At 39.8% G+C, this 23,249-nt stretch overlaps 1 protein-coding gene across 1 annotated transcript in view; it reads right to left on the bottom strand.

Annotated features, from left to right (window-relative positions):
* The window catches only part of LOC140915172 (inter-alpha-trypsin inhibitor heavy chain H4-like), a 41,105-nt gene that overhangs the window by 16,990 nt on the left and 866 nt on the right, over positions 1–23,249 (bottom strand). Inside the window, exons 2-15 of the mRNA XM_073354750.1 lie at positions 22,183–22,343; positions 21,547–21,651; positions 19,561–19,723; positions 19,349–19,459; positions 18,454–18,582; positions 15,475–15,591; positions 13,751–13,919; positions 12,350–12,475; positions 9,017–9,198; positions 7,228–7,410; positions 6,251–6,390; positions 5,531–5,688; positions 4,946–4,978; positions 3,478–3,546 (exon numbers count right to left, since the gene is read on the bottom strand). Coding sequence (XP_073210851.1) covers positions 3,478–3,546; positions 4,946–4,978; positions 5,531–5,688; positions 6,251–6,390; positions 7,228–7,410; positions 9,017–9,198; positions 12,350–12,475; positions 13,751–13,919; positions 15,475–15,591; positions 18,454–18,582; positions 19,349–19,459; positions 19,561–19,723; positions 21,547–21,651; positions 22,183–22,343 — 1,846 coding nt within the window. The remainder of the gene's footprint in view (positions 1–3,477; positions 3,547–4,945; positions 4,979–5,530; positions 5,689–6,250; positions 6,391–7,227; positions 7,411–9,016; positions 9,199–12,349; positions 12,476–13,750; positions 13,920–15,474; positions 15,592–18,453; positions 18,583–19,348; positions 19,460–19,560; positions 19,724–21,546; positions 21,652–22,182; positions 22,344–23,249) is intronic.

Genomic DNA, 23,249 nt, shown 5'->3' with positions numbered 1-23,249 from the left:
TTCTTACTACTGTTGCTCTCTTCTTCTCCTCCTCCTGGAAAATACACTACATTTTTTACTGACATCTGCTGAGGTCTCATGTGTCTCTATTTGCACTTGTCACTGCAAAATATAGGGCTGATTATGTGCCCACTCATCCCTAGTTAAGTGCAGAAAAGTTGAAGAAATGAAGGGAAGCCTCATCTCTTAGAAGTGGAGAAAGCACTATTAAATAACACTGTAGGAAACCACTCTGCAGTGAAACTAAATGGGTGACACTCTGTATCTCAGGGGAATACCCTGCATCGCCATGTTCATCCTTATAATATGATTGTGTGGTAACCAATGCAAAGTTTGTCGTCATGTCAGGTGTCTTTGGGAGGCTCATGAAGTACTGAGCATTGTTATTATAGTAATGTTATAGGTTGTAATTTCATGTCTATAGTTATGAGGCTGAAAATGTGTCCTCATGGCTTAAAACAAGCCCAGGCAAAACTCTCCAGGAACAGAGGGGCAGTTCACACCTCATCAGGGCATGTATGGGACAAACCCAGCCCAGTCTCACAGGAACAAAAGACAGTGACATAAGCAGCAACAAAAGATCTGTTGGACTCTTGAGTGAGTCACTCCCCTTCCCCTGGTCACTCAGGACTACGATGAGGTAATGCTCACCTGACCCTGAAGTGGGAGTGCGGGGGTGGGGAGCAAAGCCAAGAGGGAAGAAAAGAACATGATAAAAGGAAGAGACGTTTGCCATGCTGGCTGTCTTCCATCTCCACCTACAGACATCACCACCAAGCGACTGAAGCGCTGATCAAAGGGGAGAGTTTGGCTGAAGGGCAACCAGCCAGTCTATGGTGAGAAGCATCTAAGTTTGTAAGGGCACTGAAAGTGTTAATATGAGCTTAAAATGCATTTTGCTTTTATTTCATTTGACCAAATCCAACTTCCTGTGCTTTGACTTATAATCACTTAAATCTATCTTTGTAGTTAATAAATTTGTTTGTTTATTCTGCCTGAAGTAGTGTATTTGGTTTGAAGCATGTCAGAGACTCCCCTTGGGATAACAAGCCTGGTACATATCAATTTCTTTGTTAAATTGACAAACTCATATAAGCTTGCACCATCCAGCAAGCATAACTGGACATTGCAAGATGGAGGCTCCCAGGTTTGTATCTGGGACTGGAGATATTGGCAAGTGTCATTTGATTGCACAATCCAAGGAGCAGCTTATATGCCAGAGGCTGCGCATGAACAGCCCAGGAGTGGGGGTTCTCACAGCAGAGCAGAGTAAGACTGTCTCCCAGAGTCAAGGATTGGAGTGATCTAGCAGATCACTGGTCTAGATAACACCAGGGGAACATCACAGTGGTCTGTAGGTTTTTCCATCACTTACTTCTGTGGTGCTATGATTTTTGGGTATGAAAAAAACAACCAAAAAACGAAGGCATGATTTTGCATGACTAGTACTGTTTGTTCAATAGGCCCAAAAGTGAAATAACAAGGGTGCTGCAAATCAGAATAGAGGTACATTGATTGAGCTGTGCAGGCAGACTAGGAATGCTATAAGCCAGGAAGGGGACATATTAAGAAAGAAAAGTTGGGGGAACGTTTACAATGTGCCTATTAGACTGTCACAAGCTGACTGGCTAAATTGTAAAATGGCGTTCCATAACAAGAGGTGGTAATATGATTTAAAAATAAGAGTTAACAACAATTGAAAATAAATCCTAAACAAGCCAAAAGAAACATGAGTAAAGTTTCCCTCATTTACTGCAGGATAATCAAGTTCTTTATGATCAATTTTTGAGATTGTCCTCAAAAAGCCATCTTTTCCCATGTTTTTACTGCAGGAACTTCCATATCAGAAGACTCATACTGCCTCAGGTTCTACTGACTGGGAAGTGCAGCACTTGTGACTTTCAGTTAGTTACAACTAGGCTAGCCAGAAGAGACGAGTGAGGGGGGATCTGATAACAGCCTTCAACTACCTCAAGTGGGGTTCCAAAGAGGATGGAACTTGGCTGTTCTCAGTGGCGGCAGATGACAGAACAAGAAGCAATGGTCTCCAGTTGCAGTCGGGGAGGTCTAGGTTGGATATAAGAAAACACTATTTCACTGGAGGGTGGTGAAGCACTGGAATGGGAGGTGGTGGAATCTCCATCCTTAGAGGCTCTCATTCCCCAGACAAGTGAAAGTTCCTATTAAGGCCACCTTCTATGGCTTGCTTCAAACCAGTATTATTTGTTCCTTGCTTTTGGCAGTAGAAATAAGTAATTTTTTAAAAAATACAAAAATTCTAATACATCCTCTCTTGTAACTGCCAAAGAAACCGTAGATGCTACAGATTATCTCTGAATTGCTTCCAGAAGATAAAATGAGTTATAGAGATTTCCTCTATTCAAAAACTAGTTAATTATAAGACTGCTCTATGCGAGAAAATATCACCATTGCAAGTTGCAATGCTGTTTGTTTCAGCTACACCAGTGAAGCAAGATGACAAACAGCATTCCGTGCAGGGTTCTCATGGTTCCCAGCACACGTCCCAACAGCTGTCAATAAAGAAGTCACTGAAGATAGTGGAGGAGGACTGTGAGATTACACTAAATGAACCAATGCTATAGTAATGCTAGGACTTAATGGCCACATTGCAGCAGCGCAGTATAACCTGATGCAGGACATACAACGTTGGAGAGACTTGCTCTGAATAAGTATTAAGGTGCTGGCAACACTTGTGCACCATCATGGCAACTTGTGTATATGGAGAGGAGGGGACAGATTCATATACAAGTTCAAAGATTGCACAACCCCTATTCAGGGCATGTGAAAGCTGGTGCAGTCCCCAGGCAAGTTAGGGCAGCCCTGAGGACTGTCCGCCACAGTTGCACCTTTACTGTAATGGCCGTTGTGGTTTTTGCAGGGGTGCAAAATTGCCAAGGCATAGGTCTGCCCGAACCATGCCTCCTCCCTGTCCCAATATGTCCATCCCTTTGGCCCACTTCTGCCTATCTGGCACTTCAAACCAGAAGTGTCTTTGAAATGGTGATGACAGTGGAAAATTTCTCCAGTATAAACCAGCCTAGCAACACCAAAAGATCCAGGTTGCAATGTAGGGCATGACTATTAAAACAACAGATACAAGTTTCCCCAAGAATGTATAGGTCCAATTCTGCTCCCTTTGACATTAATTTTTACTTCAGTGGAAGCAGCACCAAGTTCTGTCCGTGCCCTACGTAATTTAGACCTAAAATCTTGAAGTGTATCGATTAATAGAATTAATTTTTTATGTGCTAGCAAACCCGCAGTTTTCATTTTGAAACATGCGACTTTCAGAGAACTTAACTGTTTTTAATACAAATGGGCTACAATTTTAGAACAAAATATAGGTCTAATTTTTCACTACAATCAGCATCATTAACTTGAGATTTCAATGTTTGAATACTTTAGGTTATTATTTAAAGAAATAAATTCTTTAGTTGGAAAAGTAAGATAACTTACACATACTCTCATCATGATGCCTTCTGTAACTTAAGACTTTCTTTTTATGGATTTTTGAGCGTTTGTTTCCTGGTGGCAGAAAATAGAGTCAAAAATCACTTAAAAAATACAGCCATTTATCACTTCAAAAGTTTTTTTAAACTCTTAATACTCATATGAGTAAAGGCTACAGGACCAGCCCTAAAAGCTTTAGAAAGAGAGACTTCCTACTTTGGGGGCTAGATTATTCTCACCATTCCCTAGGTGGAGGTTGCTGCCCTTCTATTGTTCATAATTTACATTCTACCCTATTTCAATTATACATTTCCCAGTAAATGTTTCCTCAAATAAAAACCAAAACCTCATTTTAATATATCACAGCTAATAGGACCAAATCTGAGCCTATTCATGTGTCTCTAGAAACTACCAGGGGAATACACACTTCAATTCTACTGTAGGCCAACCTCATTGCATCCTGCAATGCTTCCTTGCATCCCTCTATTCTCCCCCTGGAAGCTCCCTGTGTGTCACCTCCTCATCCTCCTTTATTTCTGGGACTCTCTGGAATGTCCCCCTCTCTCATGCCAGGGGCTCTGTGTTCCCCTCTTGCCCCCTGGAGAGAGTCTCTTATCATCATGTCAGATTGCCAGGGTCTGCTATTTTCCTCCACATGCAAGGGTCTGCATGCACAGCCATTCCCCTTCACCGATACCCTCTAATTTCCCATTTTCTTCTTTCCACCATGCCAGGCCATCTGTGTTCTCCCCTTCCCCCCATGCCAGGTTCACCAACACCCACCCCCGACCCTGTGCCAGGGGCTCTTTTGGCCCCACCGGACTCCCCTGCAATTTCCCCCTTCCCCCACCATTATTATTTCTTTTCATTGTGTCTGGGGGATAAATCATTTAGGGTGTCAACATGTTAAATTCTATTGGGATGGTCAGAGATGAGTTAGGGTGTTGTTATGCTGGAAGATGTTAATGGGCACTATCAACCAGTTCTTTGACCAACAGACAGCTGCAGAAGTGCCTGAAATTGTGGCTCTACTAAACAGATGGACAAAGCTCCATGTGTCCCCTGTTTTCCCCCTTCTGGTTTTCCAGTTTTCCCCCATATCAATAAGTCTCAGAGTAGCAGCTGTGTTAGTCTGTAGCCACAAAAAGAAAAGGAGGACTTGTGGCACCTTAGAGACTGACAAATTTATTTGAGTATAAGCTCACGAAAGCTTATGCTCAAATAAATTTGTTAATCTCTAAGGTGCCACAAGTCTTCCTTTTCTTTTTATCAATAAGTCTGAGCTCATTCATGCCTAGAACATTCCTTGAAATTGATCAGATGCAGCATTCAAAAGTTATCACTTTACAGACAGGCTAATTTTCCTGTGCCTCCCCATGTAGACAAGCGCAGAGAAACGCTATGAAGTTGAGTGGAAGGCCTCAAAATCTTGGCCAATTAAGGAAAAATTACTTGAAGAGCTGAGATCACTTACCTGAAAAGCCAGTAAATCCTGACTTCTCATTATCTAGACAGAGGAGTGATGACAGATTAGGATCATAGCTTCAACCACCAGTTGCTGATGTACTCAAATGTGTTTCAGTAAACAGGAAATTGAGGGAAACAGGAGGGGTTCATTGTCTGATTACCATGGTAAAGAATTTGTTTTAAGGGAATTGTAGATGTAGTAGACAAGAGCCCTATAAGAAGTGACATTCTTTCTAGCCTCTGCCCCTTACTTCCTAGTTTCAGTTTAATCATAGAGAGAAATGAGCAAGATTTTCTTGAAGTGGGCAGGGAAGGAATTTCAGCAATAAGCATTTGCTCAGTATTAATTCATGTAATTAACTACTTATTTACTACTTCCCCCTCCATTTAAATAGTAGCATCCATTTTCCACCTATAGTCCTTTTTCTTCTACTTCAAAATAAAAAACTAAATGCGAGTCTGAAATTAGACTTGCATTGTGTAACCTGGTTTACATCACTGCCACCGAAAACTGGATCATGGAGATAACAGATCTGCAACTATTGATTGTATTGTTTGTAACTGAAATAGTATCATTCCAAATTGAATTTACCAGATTCAGTCGGTTTATTTGCCAGCTGGAGTTTCTGTTGATCATCAGGTTTGGTGACCACCAGGGAAGTGAGAGGTGTAACAAAGCTGTGCTTCAGAGACAGCTCCAAAGCTCGGGCCACATGCAGGTTTTTTTGCTGTTCCTCTTGAGCTGAAATACTAATGTTGGCATTCATGTCTTAAAAAAATAAAGTGAACTTTTCAGCTGACTATGAGTCAGGGGTCCTCAAACTTTCTCCAGGAGATTTTCTAGTAACTTTAAATATGAGTAATCCCATTAGGATAACTCAACTATTCATGCCTGTACAATTATGCCCATGCTCATGTGTTTGCTGTATCAGTAAACATACAAGTGGACCTTGAAAATGCATGCTTTATGGACATACCTCCATCATTTGTGGTTGGCAACACCTACACTGGATATATACTTGATTGTACTATGGAAGTTCAGTATAGTCCATATAAATAAATACTATAACATTTCACAATAATAGTCCAAAACACAGCAGCATATAACACTGTCACAAACTGCAAAGTATTGGATCATTATTATACAGTACTGAAGTATTCTTTTCACTGGGTATATTTTTAAGGCTATGTGCAGGAATATTCACACTTTCCTTTCCCATCATGTGAATAAAGAATCTATGGTTTGTTTTCATGAAGAAGTTTATAAATTCATAATACATAACATGAGGATTTTACTAGTTTATTAGCTTACGATTTTTCTAGCAGCTGTTGAATTGTTAAGTAAGCCCACAATCTCTCAATGAAATTTCCAAAAATGTACTTCTGATGTTGAAATACCTTCTCCTTTTCTCTTACATTTGCTTCGTCCTTAAAAATCAGCTTACTGGTATGCTGAGAGAGAGAGAGAGAGAGAGAGAGAGAGAGAGACTAACCCTCAAGAGATAATTTAAAGACAATAATATTTTTAAGTTTCAAGGCCTTACCCAGTTTAAAAAAATATATTTAAAAGTTCCAAAAGAGACCAAGCAAAAGAAATTGATGTCAGCTATAGGATACTTTTTCCCCAATGCAATTTCTTAGTGTTTGGATAGCAGGCAGCTGCTTACAATAAAACTGCTCTGCCATATTTAAAGTGCACTAGTGTTAAACTATTTAAATTCAATTATTTATAATAAATCAATCCATACTATCAGAAAGCTACATTCTGTGGAAGATGGATGTTATCTTATTCTCAATTTAGCTGCTAGAATTATCAAAAAATCTCACTCTTTACATGATTAATTAAAATATTTTAACAAGATATATGCCTCAATGGAATATAACAATTTAGATCTCAAATGCCCATGAAATAATTTGTAATCATAACTGAATAACTTTCAGAAGCTCCAGGAAGACTAAAAGAAGGAACAGCTCATAGGACATAATAGATGCTCTATTTGTGCCATATTAGTGATTACAGGATTTTATTATACTCATATCTGACATTTCTTCTTCCTTATAAATAAACCACTGTTTAGAACATGTGGTGATACTTTATGGACCGATAGGACTTCTCTCTGGTCCGTACATATCAGAAGTAGAGGTGAACATAAACTGTATACAAGATATTTTTAAAAAACTTTTATTGATGTACAGAAAAGACCATAGACATTTCAAGAATATGTCCCTTACAGTATACGTACAAGTTTCTCTTTGTGTAGAAAACTCACAGAATTTATAAGTACTTACTGACTGAGCTTGAATTTCCACTGGCAAAACGTCAAGTTCATTGTCAATTTTTCCAGCTACCACAATTTCAGAACCATCAAAAAACAGTTTGAAACTGTTCTGAGTTAATTCCAGAATGGAATTTTCTGGATAATGTATTTCAATATCCTTTAATATGGGAGTAGCCACTTCTTGATAAAAGCCCTAGAGAGAGAGAGAGACCAAATGATTGTATAACTAACTCTAAGTAAGTAACCTATCAAATATTTAAACACATCTCAAAAAGTCTGGTGTTAATTTTTCTCTTCCTACAAAAGTATATTAGAAACTTCCTTTATACTCTGCCTAGTCTATTAGTATATATGACTGGATTTACAGGGATTTGGATTTCCATGGATAGTGACACAGGGACTCTGCAAAAAGAAAGCTCACGAAAGCTCATGCTCAAATAAATTGGTTAGTCTCTAAGGTGCCACAAGTACTCCTTTTCTTTTTGCGAATACAGACTAACACGGCTGTCACTCTGAAACAGGGAATCTGGTGGATTACCTGTGGTATCACAAATTCTGTTTCACCAGTGTGCTACTTTAATTCCAGGATTTATGGGTGACTACATTTCACATTCTAATTAGTGATGAGGGGAAACTTCAATAGGTTCCAAGGTTCAGTTCAGATGGGCACACAGAAACACATATATATATATATATCTGATTCACTTGGATCTGCATAATGGAAACGTCACAAAATAAGCCTTTTTGGCAAGGGTTAGTGAAGTTCTTTTTCTGATCAGACAAGCAATTCCACATAAGCTATATTTCTCATGGTAATTTGGTACTTCAGTATCTACCCAGAAGTATCAGAGTAACAGCCGTGTTAGTCTGTATTCGCAAAAAGAAAAGGAGTACTTGTGGCACCTTAGAGACTAACCAATTTATTTGAGCATGAGCCATCCAATGAAGTGAGCTGTAGCTCACGAAAGCTCATGCTCAAATAAATTGGTTAGTCTCTAAGGTGCCACAAGTACTCCTTTTCTTTTTACCCAGAAGTAAAAAATGCAGGCATATGGAGAGGAGAATGGATCAAACTTTTTCAAACGTTCAGAAAACTTTCAGGTCAGTTTTATTGGTGAGAGTTTATAGTTGAGCTTGACCCATGTGCTTCCGTGCTGTGTATCAAATTACAGGCTGGTTGCCTAGAGCTTTGGATAGTTATCTTTTTTGTTTTAGAAACAGAAATAAATAAAACTAAAAAATCTGAACCAGGGATCAAAATTTCTACAGTATCATTTCTATTAGAGAATGAATCTTCTGTAGCACTAAATGACAGATTTCATCCCTTCGCACAGAATTATAATTTTTCACTCATTTGCCCAGGAGAGATGGGAGAATTTCAAGATTTGGCCCCGTATGCCACAAACATTTTCACTCTCAAAACTGGCATTTCATCTGGACACAAAATTTGAGGAGAAAACTGATACCACTTTTTTCTCTCTTTGAGAGCCCACAAAGGTTTTCATTTGTGTTGGTCTCACAGTTAAGAGTTTCCTGGCATGCCTTTAATTGATTTAAATAGGCCAGAGTCACTAGTTAATATGGCACCTTGGAGACTAACACATTTATTTGAGCATAAGCTTTCGTGAGCTACAGCTCACTTCATCGGATGCACGTAGCTCATGAAAGCTTATGCTCAAATAAATTTGTTAGTCTCTAAGGTGCCACAAGTACTCCTTTTCTTTTTGCGGATACAGACTAACATGGCTGCTCCTCTGAAACTAGTTAGTATGTTTCCTAAATTATTAACAGAACCCTACCTGGAGCTGCAAATCTGAATCAGAGTCCTCATATATACGACGAGCTATTCCTCCGTTATCGAGGGCCATCTTCTCAAGGAACTTGTAACTGACATCAAAACCAAAGCCAAGGCAATAGAGGACATACTTTCCTTTGATAGCCTTCTGTATATTTTGTTGAATTATTTCAACACCTTGAACACCTGTTATTAAAAAAATGAAAATACAGTGTGTGTGTGAGAGAGAGAGAATATGTGTGTGTGTGTGTGTATACAGAGAGAGGGTTTTTTTAATATAGAAAGAGAGCAATGGGATGTACTGAAAATTTTGCTTCAAACATCTTATGAAATTTACTCAAAGAAGTGTAAGCAGTGTCAGGATGAGCTCCACCCTGACATCTGGTGGTGAGGTGTGGCAAGTTGTGGAAAAGAACTTCAGGGGCCGATCTCATTTGCATAGGCACACCCACCACGCCTAGAATGAGATCATAGCTGCCCAAATGGTCACTTTGGCTGCTGTGGGATCCCCAGTGTCTCTGTTATTGGGGCAGGAAGAATAAATTGTTATTACCCTGATTATGGGAACTGTGCTTGGAACTATACGTGGCCTTTTGTTATGATGGAGGGATTCACCATCAACTAAGTAGCACTCGCTAGGCAAGGGTCAGGGGTTCCAAAACTGTGTGAATGGAGAGAGGCTGGGGGCAAGTATTAATACTTGGTGGCATGGGCCCCTTGGTGAGGGCCTTACATGCTAATTGCACTTCCTCCTCTCTCTACTGTGGAATATCAGAGCTAATTTTGATTTCATTAGAAGTCTAGTTATAAGCTGCTGAGCTCACTTTGGGCTGACAGTGCACCAGCACTGGGGCTCCCCTACTACAAGCTGAATTCACCTAAGAGCTGAAATCACTGAGTGTTGTGTTAAGTAGTGGGGGAGCCTGAAGATATATTGTGGAGCAGTTTGCGGGACGGCTGGTGAAACAGTTCGACGCGGAGCAGTGTGTGGATGGCAGGAGCTGCTTGTGGGCTGTGGAGCTGAGCGAAGGAGTTCGTGGGGCGGCTGGCGGAGCGGAGCGCAGCTGAGCGAAGGAGTCCGTGGGGCGGCTGGCGGAGCGGAGCGCAGCTGAGCGAAGGAGTCCGTGGGGCGGCTGGCGGAGCGGAGCGCAGCTGAGCGAAGGAGTTCGTGGGGCGGCTGGCGGAGCGGAGCGCAGCTGAGCGAAGGAGTTCGTGGGGCGGCTGGCGGAGCGGAGCGCAGCTGAGCGAAGGAGTTTGTGGGGCGGCTGGCGGAGCAGAGCGCTGCTATGGAGCTATGGGGCGGTCAGCTTCAGATCATGTAAGGTGCCTCTTACCCCCGTCCCATTTCCACCCAGGTTGGGAGGTAAAGCTCCGCAAATAAACTTTCGAATTCTGGGGCTGCCCTGACCAGGGACAGAGACTTTTGGGGCATTGGACTTTTGGGACTTTTGGGACTTTGGGTGATTTGGGGTTGCTGGACTCAAGAACCAAAGGGAAAAGGGCATGCCCCAATTTGCCTGGGGTGGGTTTTTTTTTTGCTCATGGGTTGTGTTATGAATCCTGTTGGTGGTGTTTCCCCAACATAATGCCACATTGTTTCTCTCTGTTATTAAAAGGCTTTTGCTACACTCAGACTATGTGCTTGCGAGAGGGGAAGTATTGCCTCTTGGAGGCGCCCAGCGGGGGTGGTATATATTTGTCCCAGGTCACTGGGTGGGGGCTCGAGCCGGTTTGCATTGTGTTATTGGAATGGAACCCCTAGATATTGAACCCGGCCCTTGTTGCTGCCAACTCTGACGGGCAGAAGGGTTACAGAAGTAAAACTTAAAAAAAAAAGTTGTTGAATTCTGCTTAGTTGAGGATGAAAATACCACTCTGCTTTCTCAGTGACTGGGTCTAATTCTCCAGAGAGACCTAATGCACTCATATAACACCTATTTTTCTTCTTCAGATCACTCCAGTTGCATACAGTGTTTTACAAGATACATGGGTTAGACATGTCTCCAACCCAAGGAACTTACAAATTGATTTGGACAGATGCAATACAAACAAAGGTGGAGGCACAGGGATGGAGGTGAAAGACATTAACAGAAATTATACATGCATACTGAGAGAAAATAAATTAGCTCGTGTGCAATCCAGATGAAAACTGTGATTTAAAAACTTCATTGGTTTTCTCCCTGCCCCCATTTAGCCACACCACTGTGGTCACTGGATTGAAGCTTTTCATTCAACACGATATTCAAAATCACAAGGGGCCAATCCTGGAACCTTCCCTCACGTGAGCAATCCCATTGATTTAGTGTCACATGGTGAGTCAGGAACAGAATTAAGGTCTTCAGACTCTCAGTCTCCTGCTTTAACTACTAGACCAGCACTATCTTAATTTACGTAGTAATATTATGGGACAAAGTTAATTTTCCCATCTTTTTAATCTTTTAATTTTGTTTTTAATTAAAAAAAAACTCATTTGGATTATGAGAGTCAGTAGACAGGCCTACCACTTATGAGTTTTGCATATATAGGGGGTCATGGGTTGACTCTATCTTGCAGTCATTGAAGAGAAGCTTCATGCAAAACTTTGAAAATCTTTGTTCAGAAACAATTCTGCTTATTTCAGGGCCTGTGATTTCAATGTTTTCTTTCCTAGTTCTAGTTGCTTAAGGAAATTAGCATGAAAACAGAATATTTTGTTTCTTAAGGACTCAGCTGAACTTGGTGCATGTTTCTCACATGTCATAATTGCTTAATTGTGTCATCAGAATTAGCTGTTTAATTACTTTCTCACATCATAATCCCCCCATCTTGTAATATCACAGTGAGTTGCTAGTTAACATCAAAATTCACAAAAGATTACAGAATAAACGGTACTATTAAAATATACAGTCAGATTTTGAGAAGTGAGGGGAAAGTGTTGTAACCTAAGCCCAAAAGGATGCACACATATACTACACAAATGCAGCACTGATGTGTGCCCATGGTTTAGCTTCAAGTATGTTGCCTTCAGGTTTCAACCATTCATAGCTAGCCTGCCTCACCTCTCACAGACTATAAATTGCACAAGGGATTGTGTTTAGATTGTGTTTCTTGTCAAAGGGTGTACGCTCAAACATGCAGACTATTGCCACCATCTCAAGTTCAGCTCTTTCCACGCTCCTTTCACGTATAGTCTGTAGAAGTAGCCTCTCTGCAGTGGACCAAGAATAAGTGAGAACTTCCACCCCACTCCTGGGCAGGAGTTTTCTAGTATACAGACCATGTATGACAACTACCAGAATGTGAACGTAAAAGATGCATAATTAGGGGAGGGGGAATTGCCTTACTGTGATTAACTTACCAACAGTGGGTTGACCATCTGTCAGCAAAATTATCATGGAAATGCTGTCTGCTTGCAATATCTCAGCATAGTTGGCCTTATCTAGTGTGTTTGCTGCAGTCAGTAGGGCATTGTTGATATCTGTTCCTACAACAGAGAAAATACACACGATTCTACATCTAAAAACAATTAAAAGAACTCAATTAGTTCACCTCAGTTTTAAAGAGGCATTTGACTGGATATAAAAAAATAAGATTAGAGGAAATTGTAAAAGGTGGCGAATTTTTAGAGACAGAGGATGATTTGAGCTTTTAAGTTACTTGGTTTGCTAATGATGGGTTATATTGAATTGTACATTAGTTATTCAGGGGTATTTTGATAGTATTTTCAGTAAATTATGTGAAGAGGAACATAGACGGGGCCCTTTTTTAGTGTCTCTACAGATCCATATAAAATAATTATTATTATCTGTGAGATTAGAATTTAAGAAATATTACTTGGATTCATTTGAGGAGCCTAAGGATTGTGCCGCTCACTGGCGGTCTACATTGGTATCAAATGCTGAGGCCTGAACATCCAATCAAGTGTAAAACAAAATTAATAGCAGAAGAATAGAAAGTAAAATAAACTTTCGGGCATCACTGTTCACTAATGGTTATATTAACCTTTTGCTTACAAAACAGAGCTGTGTGAGAACTGGAATGTCCATTTTACAGAAAATTCTGTGATTTTCAAATTTGTTTTTTGTTGGAAATCAGAACAAAACATCAATTTTCCAAATTTCCTTTGAAACCAAATTTTTGAAAAATTTCTGTTTCCAGTCAATTAAAATGTTGCATTTAGATTGAGTTTATTTTTTAAAATTTTATTATATATTATAATGTGTTATATAAAATAAAATATAGCTTTAAATATTCTTTCAAAATGGAAAATTGAAACATTCCATTCTAATAAGGTGAACCTTATCAAAACAGTTCATTTCAATTATTTTAAAATTAAATATTGTGGAACATTTCAATTTTGACATATTGGCCTTTTCTGAGGAAAAATGTTCTGCTGGAAATTTTTCAACTAGCTCTATTCTAAACAATCATACGTATAAAAAGGAAAAACTCCCTTACACCTTACATTTCATAACTGCAGTGGAACATCTGTATATGTGCACATAACAGTTTACTTGCCAGTTGATCTTATTAATGTAACCAGTCTTCCTGTCCCTTTTCATCCCTAGTATTTATTAAAAAATAACTAGTACTTCCTGTTTAAAATTAGTGTGTAAACTCTTTGAGACAAGTATCATGTCTTATTTGTTCTGAAAAGTACCATATAACATAAATTAATAACAACAGTTTGTTCTAGCAGTTATTTCACATTCTCTGTGGTGAGTGTCTACGTTTAAAAGTATTTAGATAGCATGTTTACCTCCACGAGCCATAATAGTTTTAACATATCTTTTAGCACTTTCCACATTTTGTCCAGTTGCTTGTAACAAAGTATTCTTCCATTCAGTAACCAGGCTATTAAAGGTTATTAAGCTAAAATGATCTTCAGGTCTGAGGTCTTCCAAAATCTTCAGGAGGGCATCTCTTGTCTGTTAAAAAGTGGGGGGAAAGTGTATTTTTTGTTTTGTATTTTATCAGAATTTGAATTTAAAATGGAGCTGCAGCTTATTAAGATACCTTTATTTTTGCTGCATAGTTTATTTTAAATAATGAGATTTCTCTTCAGAAGAACGTAACATATTCCAAGTACAATATTTGTTTGCGTTATACACCCAAGTGCAAATATTGTAATTCACTTTGTAAGCAGTTTCAAATTTATAAACTTCGGCTCATATATAGTTGAATAAGGAAGAATTTCTTGATATGTAAATCCAACCCTTAGGTCAAGGATACATTAGAGACATAATCTAAACTTTCCTTGTACACATCTAGTTTTGCCAATTCTTGCAATTTTATTGCGAGTCTCATCATATTTGATGTTGTTCTTAATTCCCAGCTGCTGGAATCAAGAGACTTTATGAGAATCTCAGCTTCCATTTTAAACGATTTCTAATTCCCAGGGTTGTGGAAAAATTAAAGCTTGAAAACATGAAGTGAGTGAACTTAGTAAAGCTTCAGAAATCAGAAGGCAAATAAAAAGAACCCCAATTTTTTAAATTTATAATTTTAAGCCAGTTTCATAATTTTAGGGGGTTGACTCATTTTTTTGGAAGTCTTTGGGTTCACAGTACTGCACAGCTAAACACCAACTTCTGTGACAGTGCCATTATCACTTTTTTATGCAAATTGTTCTTCTCTCTGATCATCTTAACAGTAAAGAGCATGGGCCATAATCAGCCCTGGTGTAAATCAATGGAGTTGCACCCACTGTACTTGACTTGAGTAACGGCTACAAGGATTGGGTCCTAAAATATGCAAAGCTTACACAACCATTTCAGTAACTTATGCTGGAGAAGGAGGAGAATTTGAGGCGCTGGTCACTGTAATACTATTTGTTTCAAGGACTGGTCACCGAGGCTAGGGTGGAATGGCTTTGAAAAGTGGAATATGAGGTGGAGGATCAGGGCATTTGTTGGGACTCCACAATAACGTTATCTTTCAATTTGAAACCATTACAGGTGACCTAATCTTGTAACTGTTATTGATGCAAATACCCCCACTGAAGACAGTAGGGCCCACTTCCACTCCCAGTGAAGTCAGTGAGTAAAACTTCCACTGGCTTCATTCCACTGTGATCTTATTTTTTCCCACTTTTATTAAAAGAAAACAAAACAAAAAAACTGAAGCAAAATTTTTCACATGTAAACAACTCAGTTAGAAAGCTAGAACTTTATCAAGATGAGATATCTACGACGACAGCCATGTTAGGAAGTGGTTAAACTTTAAAATGATCAGCTTAAATAAAGTTGCATATTCATATTTCCAAGAGCAAGATGGCTTCTAGCCTCTGAAAATGTTGTATGTCTACAGAAGTAGCATGAGTTTTAAAACTGAACATCACTGTTATTTCCTAGAGTGAGATAGTGCTGCTGGTACATGAAGCACCTTTAGAAATTACAGTGGACTCATCAGCTTTTCTTTATACAACAGCACAGACACTGAATAAATATACAAATGTAATTCTGTGTTTAAGAAATGAGTTACCTGTTCAATTTTTCTGCCTGACATAGAGCCACTTTGATCTACAACAAAGATGACATTTTTGGGAAACGTTGGCATTTCACTGGGTGCAAAGTAATGCACAAAATACCCATTTACGATCTGAAACACAAAAAGTTAATACATACAATTTACATCTTGCATTATTGTGACACAGCCACAGGATCGGATCCATCATCAGCTGACTAGTCTTCTAGACAAATCCAAACAGTATTTCCTCAAAATAATTGTTGAAACATACGTTTTAAAGAAAAACAACACCATTTGTATAGTGTAATTCAAAAGACAATCATATCCTGTTTTCTCTACTACACTCAATGGGACTATGCGATTCTTAAGAAGGGTGCTCTTCCATCATAATCAGAATTTTATCAGGACAGTTAAGGTCAAATGTGTAAGCTTTGTCAAAACAAACTTAAACAAAACCCAATATCAAAAAATAGGTTTCCTTAGACTTCTCTTTCAAAACATTCAATAGAAAAGATTAATTCTGAAAGGAATAACATTACCCTATGGTGTTTGCAACCTAAATTTTGCAGTATCCTGGAAACACAGAAAAAAGAAAATGAAACTGACTCGAAATAAAATTGAAATTGATTAGTCTATTTTCATTGCCCTGACTCAAAAAAAAAAAAAAAAAGCAGAGTAACAGAAACAATAAAAATGATTAAATGTAAATTAAATTTTGAACATTTTGTATTAATAATCCAAGAGGTTGTTAGCAACACTATTGTACTAAATATACCTTTAAATGCTCTTCTGCCTTCCTCCCTTTACCAAACTATGCTTTTACAACACAAACTACTCAAAAAACATCCATAACTACTGTTGCAAGGTGAAAAAATAATCTGGTAACGAGTGTGAACAGAAGGGTAAAAGGGGGAGAGAATTTAGGTTGTGAGTTGTGGTCTAGAATATGGTATTTGTGGTAATGGTAATGTGATTGTGGATGGAGGATTATAGGGTATTACTGTTAGGTGGCTTAACTTTTCATTTTCCTTGTTTTTGTTGCTTTGTGTCAATTATGTTCTGTGTGCCGCTACCTTATGTCCTTCAAAACCATTTTTTTCACATATTAATTTCTTCATACTGTATGTCAGAGTGTCATATTGAATGAGCCTCAGTTACATGAATCATTTAGTACATCATTTCAGTACAAAATGTTTTCACTTTAACATCTATTTAATAAAATATAATTTGAGGTTCAAATTATAATTTGTTAAATAAAAATGAAAACCCCCTCAAAAATAGAGAATAAAGTTATTCTTTTGGGTGTTAACTAGTTTAGGTAAACTGTGCATGTGGCATATGCATAGATAGAGCAGATGAGATTGTTCACTCAGTGGCACCTGCTTGATACTTGGGTAATTTCATGGCATAAGTCTGAAGTAACAGGATGGAGAATCAGGCACTCTCTCATATACATACCACAAACACAATTTATCTAAAACAGCTGAAAAATAATCTAATTAACAACTTCACTATCTATTTGAGGGTGGTTTTTTTTAAATTATTTAGCAACACTGATCTAGGCAACCTGTTAACTATAATTTCCATTTTTATAATTTCCATTTTTATAATTTCCATATCCATGTATATAAAATTAGTAACATTATATAGAAAGTGAATTGCATATTATTCACTTAATTAGGATGAAGCGGGGCAGTCACCCCGCTCCGGTTTGGAAGGGGTTAAAAACAGCCCTGGGAAAGGGCTGCCCCGGGGAGCCAATCATGAGCGGGCTTGGGGCAGCCAATCAGGGCCCGGCTGGGCCACTATAGGAAGGGCTCCTGAAGAGAGATGGAAGTGAGTCTTGCTCCAGTAGTGGAGCAAGAAGGACTTAGCTGCCTGGGAGAGACAGGGGTACCTTGGACAGAGCAGTACAGGGAAAGGGCAGGCTGAGCTGGGGAGCTCTGCCCTGGCGACCTCCCAGGCTGAGGCCTTGTGGCAAAGGCCTGAGGAGGTACTAGGGCTGCAGGGAGGCAGCCTGGGCAAGAAAAGGCAGCTGGTCCAACCCCCTTGCCAGTGATGAGTGGCCATTTCAGACTGCAGTTTGCCCCTGACAGAAGGGGCTAGATGACGACTGGCAGTAGCCACTGAGGCAAAGTGGGTGTAGGGAGTTTGGGGGTTCCCCTGGGAAGGGAGACCCAGAGTGTGGGGACACTGCAGCGGGGCAGCACCCCAAGGTAAGGGGCACTGTGGTCCCGGAGGGATGTGGGGCCTGAATTGGTGGAGATAAAGGGACTGCAGAGGGCAGGTAAGGGCAGGGGAGAAACCGGCTAGAGGAGGGTGCTCCTGAGCTGGATGAGCTAATTCCTGGACTGACCAGCAGGAGCCGCAGTGCCGGTGAATGCCCCACCCTGTTACAAGGCATGTGTTGGTCCACAAACTTTTATAACAAAAATCTTATTAAAATTGTTTTACAATGTAAATAAAGATAAATGTTAGAATATATACAAGTAATTACTGTTTAACAGTTGTCTAAATCAAATTCAGTTAATCTCATTTTCAAAAGAGACTGGCAACTAATCCTTAGATCTGCCAGCATTTGAAAATCCTCTTTACAGAAAAATAATATGATGCAATATAAAACTAATTTGTCAATGGATAGTGCTGAGAGCTTTTTCTGGGTTTACTGATTACCTTCAACTCCTACTCCCTCTGGATTGATGACTACACTTTTTAAGAATAGCCATGTTAGTCTGTATCCGCAAAAAGAAAAGGAGTACTTGTGGCACCTTAGAGACTAACCAATTTATTTGAGCATGAGCTTTCGTGAGCTACAGCATCTGATGACGTGAGCTATAGCTCACGAAAGCTTAGGCTCAAATAAATTGGTTAGTCTCTAAGATGCCACAAGTCCTCCTTTACTTTTTACACTTTTTAATTGTACTGTAGCACTTTCAGAATCTATCAACCCCTGATGATCTCTCTCATTTGCACTTCCAGACATATATTTGTTACCTGTATATCTCCTGCACTGACACTCCTTTTAACATCGTAACGTATGATAAAGTCTCCATCTAGGAGGGTTTCCTCAAGTTCAGGACTCTTCTTTTGTTGAGCTATTGTTGGTTTAAATAAAATATGAGCCTGAAAATTAAACACAAAAGCAACTAAATTAAGATTAATCACAAAAATAAATAGCAACTAAAAATAACAGATAAATTCCCATTAGCATTACTCGAAAGGTAGAGAAATATGCCCCTCTGGCCGAAACCTTGAGAGCTAAAGGTTACCAGGTCCAGACACACGCGGTGATCGTCGGAGCCTTAGGGGCATGGGACCCCAGTAACGAGCGAGTGCTGAGAGAATGCGGAATCAGTCAACGCTCCGCTCCGCTGATGGATGCGGCAACTCATGGTGTCAGACGCCACCAGGTGGTCGAGGGACATCTACATAGAACACATAACTGGACATTGGCAATAACAGGAGGGATGAGCTGAAGTGCCAGTGAGAAGCGCAGTCAGGAAAGTAATAAATGCTTTCCTCATGGATTGTATTTTCTAAATGGACAACCAACCTAATTCTCAATTAGTGAGGGACAATCTTCACTCATTGATATATTTTGCTTTCCACCACTGAATCTCTGTACAACTTTTCATGGGTGATGTACCCTAGTATTCGGATTCTAATATCTAAACCGCAATGTCTAAACTGTATTGTTAAATCTGTTCACCTAAATTTGGGTTATTGCTGATTATGTACTCTAGGTATCATATGACTTTTAAAAACTAGCTTTATATTTGTGGATAATCTAAGCACTATACCCAGATGTACAGACACTCTTTTCCCAACCTATGTATTATATAATTTTTTTAATATTAGCTTTAATATAATTTTCCTGATGATGTTTTACCTTGGTCTCATTCTGCACCTTTGTAAGAGCTTCAGTTAACTCATTTGTCATAAAGGTGCTGTCAGTTTCCAGGAAATTTATACCCTGGGGTTCAAAGATGTGGACATCAATCTGAAGGAAAGAAGGAAAATAGGTCAGCATCACTTGGCAGCTGCAGGGTTGCCCAAACAAGGTAGCAGCATTTATTCCTAAAGCCTCTAGGTATAGCTTACCTGAAAGTGCTTAACAAGCTGCTTGGGTCTGACCTTAAATAACAATTCATACTTCCCCAGCTGTCGCTTCAACAACTCTTCATATATCAGCTCAAAGGTAACCTTACTGTCTGATGCAACGTTGACTGAGACATGAAACTGCTCTAGTTTCCTTCCGGTGGTTCTGAAAATAAGCAAAATTGACATTTAGCTTTTTACTGTGATATTTTCAGGGGATGTTGCCAAAGTTTCCATTTGTCTGGGTTAAAGAGTAGTCAAGTGGCACAGCCAAGGAGAGAGAGGTCACTTTGTTTAATGTAAATAAGACTTGTTCACATCCCACAGAGAGTTACTTACCATTTCAAAGTTTTTAGTGTACAGTATTTAGTCTATATGTAGGCGATGAGTTTAGATTTGTAGTAGAAACCTAGAGGCACTGGAGTTGGAATTAATGCGAGTGGTGGTAGGATTGAATAACTGGAAGCCCAGACTGAATATTCTCCTTCAGTGCAATGTTGCCTACAGTTCTGAAGCATTCTTAAGTCCTGAACCTACAACAGGTTATGCCTGCGCATACTGTTACTCCCCAGTGCAGTCCATAGAGCCTTCTATCCTAGCCCATTTCTGGGTGGGCTATGAATAATTTCCCTCGCTGTACCTATTGCTTAGATCAATTTTAATTTAGCAACTCTTTAAAGTGATGGATTTTTAAAACTGATCTGACCTTAAAATCAGCAAAAATTACTCTGTGTAAGAGACAGGGTTTTTTTGTTTGTTTTTTCTTCATTTTGCCATGGATTTGAAATGCATTTTGGTGGTATCCCTTTTTCACCTGAGTGTTTAGCCAAAATTTGGGGTCCTGCAGGTTGTTTCAGTTAGGAAGAGAAATTAACGATGGAGCAATGTATTTCTTTGATACAATCCTGTTTATTTACAAATAATGCACCAAGTCCTGTTTCCTTGAACCCAGGGGGAAATCAAACAGCAGGAGCTTTTCTTTGCTCACCTTTCCAAGCCAGTACTCAGCCTCCTAAAGCTCGCTCTAGGCTTTTTCTTAGGGCTGTGTACCCAGAGCTTGTTCTGCCATCTCCTTGGCATTGTGCTCACTCTCTGAGGCCATATCTACACTACCACCTATGTTGGCAAAATTTATGTCACCCAGGGAGGTGAATAAAACACTCCCCTGAGTGACATAAGTTTCGCCAGCATAAGTGGTAGTGTGAATAGTTACTGCCACTTCTTGGAGGTAGTTTAGTTCTGACGATGGGAGAGCTCTCCCCCATCACCATAGAGGGCTACACAAGAGATCTTACAGTGGTGCAGCTGCATCGATACAGCTGTTCTGCTGTAAGGTCTCTAGCGTAGACAGAACCTTAGGCTATGTCTACACTGACAATTGAGCAACAAAACTATTGTCATTCAGAGGTGCTAAACCCTCCCTCCCCCCTAAAAAAAAAGACAAAAGTTTTGCCGCAGCAAGAGTCAGTGTGAATAGTGCGTTGTCGGCAGGAGTGTTCTCCTGTTGACAACGTGAACACTGCTCGCTGGGAGTGGAAGTATTTGGTTGGCAAAAGTGCCAACAAACAGCAGCTGCGTTACCTGACTTTTAGCAGCACAGCTGTGTCGACATGGCCATATCGCTAAAAGCTGTGTAGTGTAGACAAAGCCTTAGTCTGTTTCTGTGGTGTTTAGTGCTGCTTCACTTGAACACACACCCCTCCAATCCAATCTCCGGCCTCTGAGTTTATCAGATCACAGTAGAACTCCCTCACCTATCTCTGCAGTATTAACTCCTACTCCAGACCTGCATGTGGATTTGTTTTGGACAGAGCCCCCCCATTCAATTGTTACAGCTATCTATTCGATAAGGGATCTCAATTGCTTTGTACATTTCTTCTGAATGAAAGGAAGCTGTTATACCCATCAGTTTCAATGCAGTTTAACCCAATCCATAATATTGAAACTGAAAATCAGAGGAAATAATAGTGAATCAGAACTGCTGCTTACTTGACAAGGCCGGCACTTTGACCGTGTGAAACCGCAATGTCATATTGCTCTTGTGCAGATGCTTTCTCCTTTATTGTTCCCGGATATGTTTCTCCATCAATTGACCTAAAATGTTTTAAAATATTAAAACTGAGAGGTGGGCTCTGCTGGTCTGTGAAAAGGGAAGGGGCAATACAGTGCCCTGTGGTTCTCAGGGCATCTGCACAGGAAGCCCTTAAGTCCCATCTCCCTCCAATCACCACAGCTCACTAGAGAGCCATGGTGTCATTGTTTTTGTACCCTCAGAGACCCTTTGATGAGGTTAGAGGTCATGCAGCAGGAATATCAAGCAGCACTGACCTCTTGAAATTTCTGCAATTAAATATACCATCTTGCTAGGGATATAATAAACTTTGCACAGCAGGCAGGCTAATTTATTGAGCATCACTATATTATATCCAATTTTCATTCTCGACTTTTTCAGTCTGCAGACATTGTGTGAGAGAACCTCTGAAGAGCCAACTGCCCTTCCAGTGTTCCACAACTGGTTTTTCAGAATGTTACACTCAGTGTATCATCAGAAAGGTGCACTGATGGTCTAATACACCACAGACGGAGACCCACATTATTAGTATTAGATGTAGCAGAAGAGCCTACATGCTGAAGTTAGTGATGAAAGCTGTCTTAGGTAATTCCACTTCAAAAACAGCCTCCTGGGATTCATTAACCTTGTTGACAAATCTGCTGGTGATAACAGTATGAGCAAATCGAGACGTAACCGTAGAGTCCACATGCAGGCTGTGGATTTCAATGGCATTCTGGGGAAAAAAAGAAACACATTGAAATAGACAGGGTGGTGAAATTCAGCTACCACTATAATGAAATGTAGCATCAAATAGTGAGGGGGTTTGGAGGCTGGTGTAATGTTCAGCTCTCTAGAAGCAGCAGTGGGCTGTTGGCTTCCTATCTGAGGTAAAAGAGCTGAGACTGATGGAAAAGGCAGACTGATCCTATTTTAAAAGGCAAAACAGAATTAATCATTTGTGGCTTCAACTGAGGATCACACAGGGTGTCATGCTGAGACCATGATCTCTACAAGATTTTCCACTCAATTCACAATAGCAGTGAGTCCTGTGATTTTCCATTCAAAATCCATGATCAAGCTTGCTCACTGCTTGCTCTTTATTCACATCCCCATAATAACCAATTCTATTGTACATAAACCTGTGGCCTGTTCTGCATAAGTTATTCCACAGAGGGCTTTAGCTGAACAGTAAGGCATTCTGAAATTTCTTCCCTCATTGGGTGATTATGATGCTGGACAACTACCTGACCTGACCACCAGGAGAGGACTTGGCTCACAGAATTAAACACCCTGTTGATGCCCCTTTAGGTATTTGGTCCAGAGAGCCAGACTGTCTTCCTTGTTTTTAAATCCTCTCTCTCTCAAGTAGGACTTAGCTGCACATTTTGCAAGCCAGTAGCTTCTGGTCACATGTAATGTTTGGCAGGTTAGAGCCCTGTGTGGGCTGTCTTCTCTGTTTGCACAGACTGAAGGTGCCCTTGAAATGCACCTATTTCAAACTATGTAACTCTTTCAAAGCCCAATCATGATTAGAAAAAAAATTGCTGTTTTACAACTTTAACTCAGCTTCCTTAACAGGCTTTCCCTGTGAAAATTTCATCAAGCAGCTCCACTGGGAAACTCTTGGGATGTTCTTGTT

Source organism: Lepidochelys kempii, chromosome 7 (assembly GCF_965140265.1).
Source record: "Lepidochelys kempii isolate rLepKem1 chromosome 7, rLepKem1.hap2, whole genome shotgun sequence".
Classification (NCBI taxonomy): domain Eukaryota; kingdom Metazoa; phylum Chordata; order Testudines; family Cheloniidae; genus Lepidochelys; species Lepidochelys kempii.
Note: the sequence above shows the minus strand (reverse complement) of the source record. Positions and strands in the feature narration are given on the sequence as shown.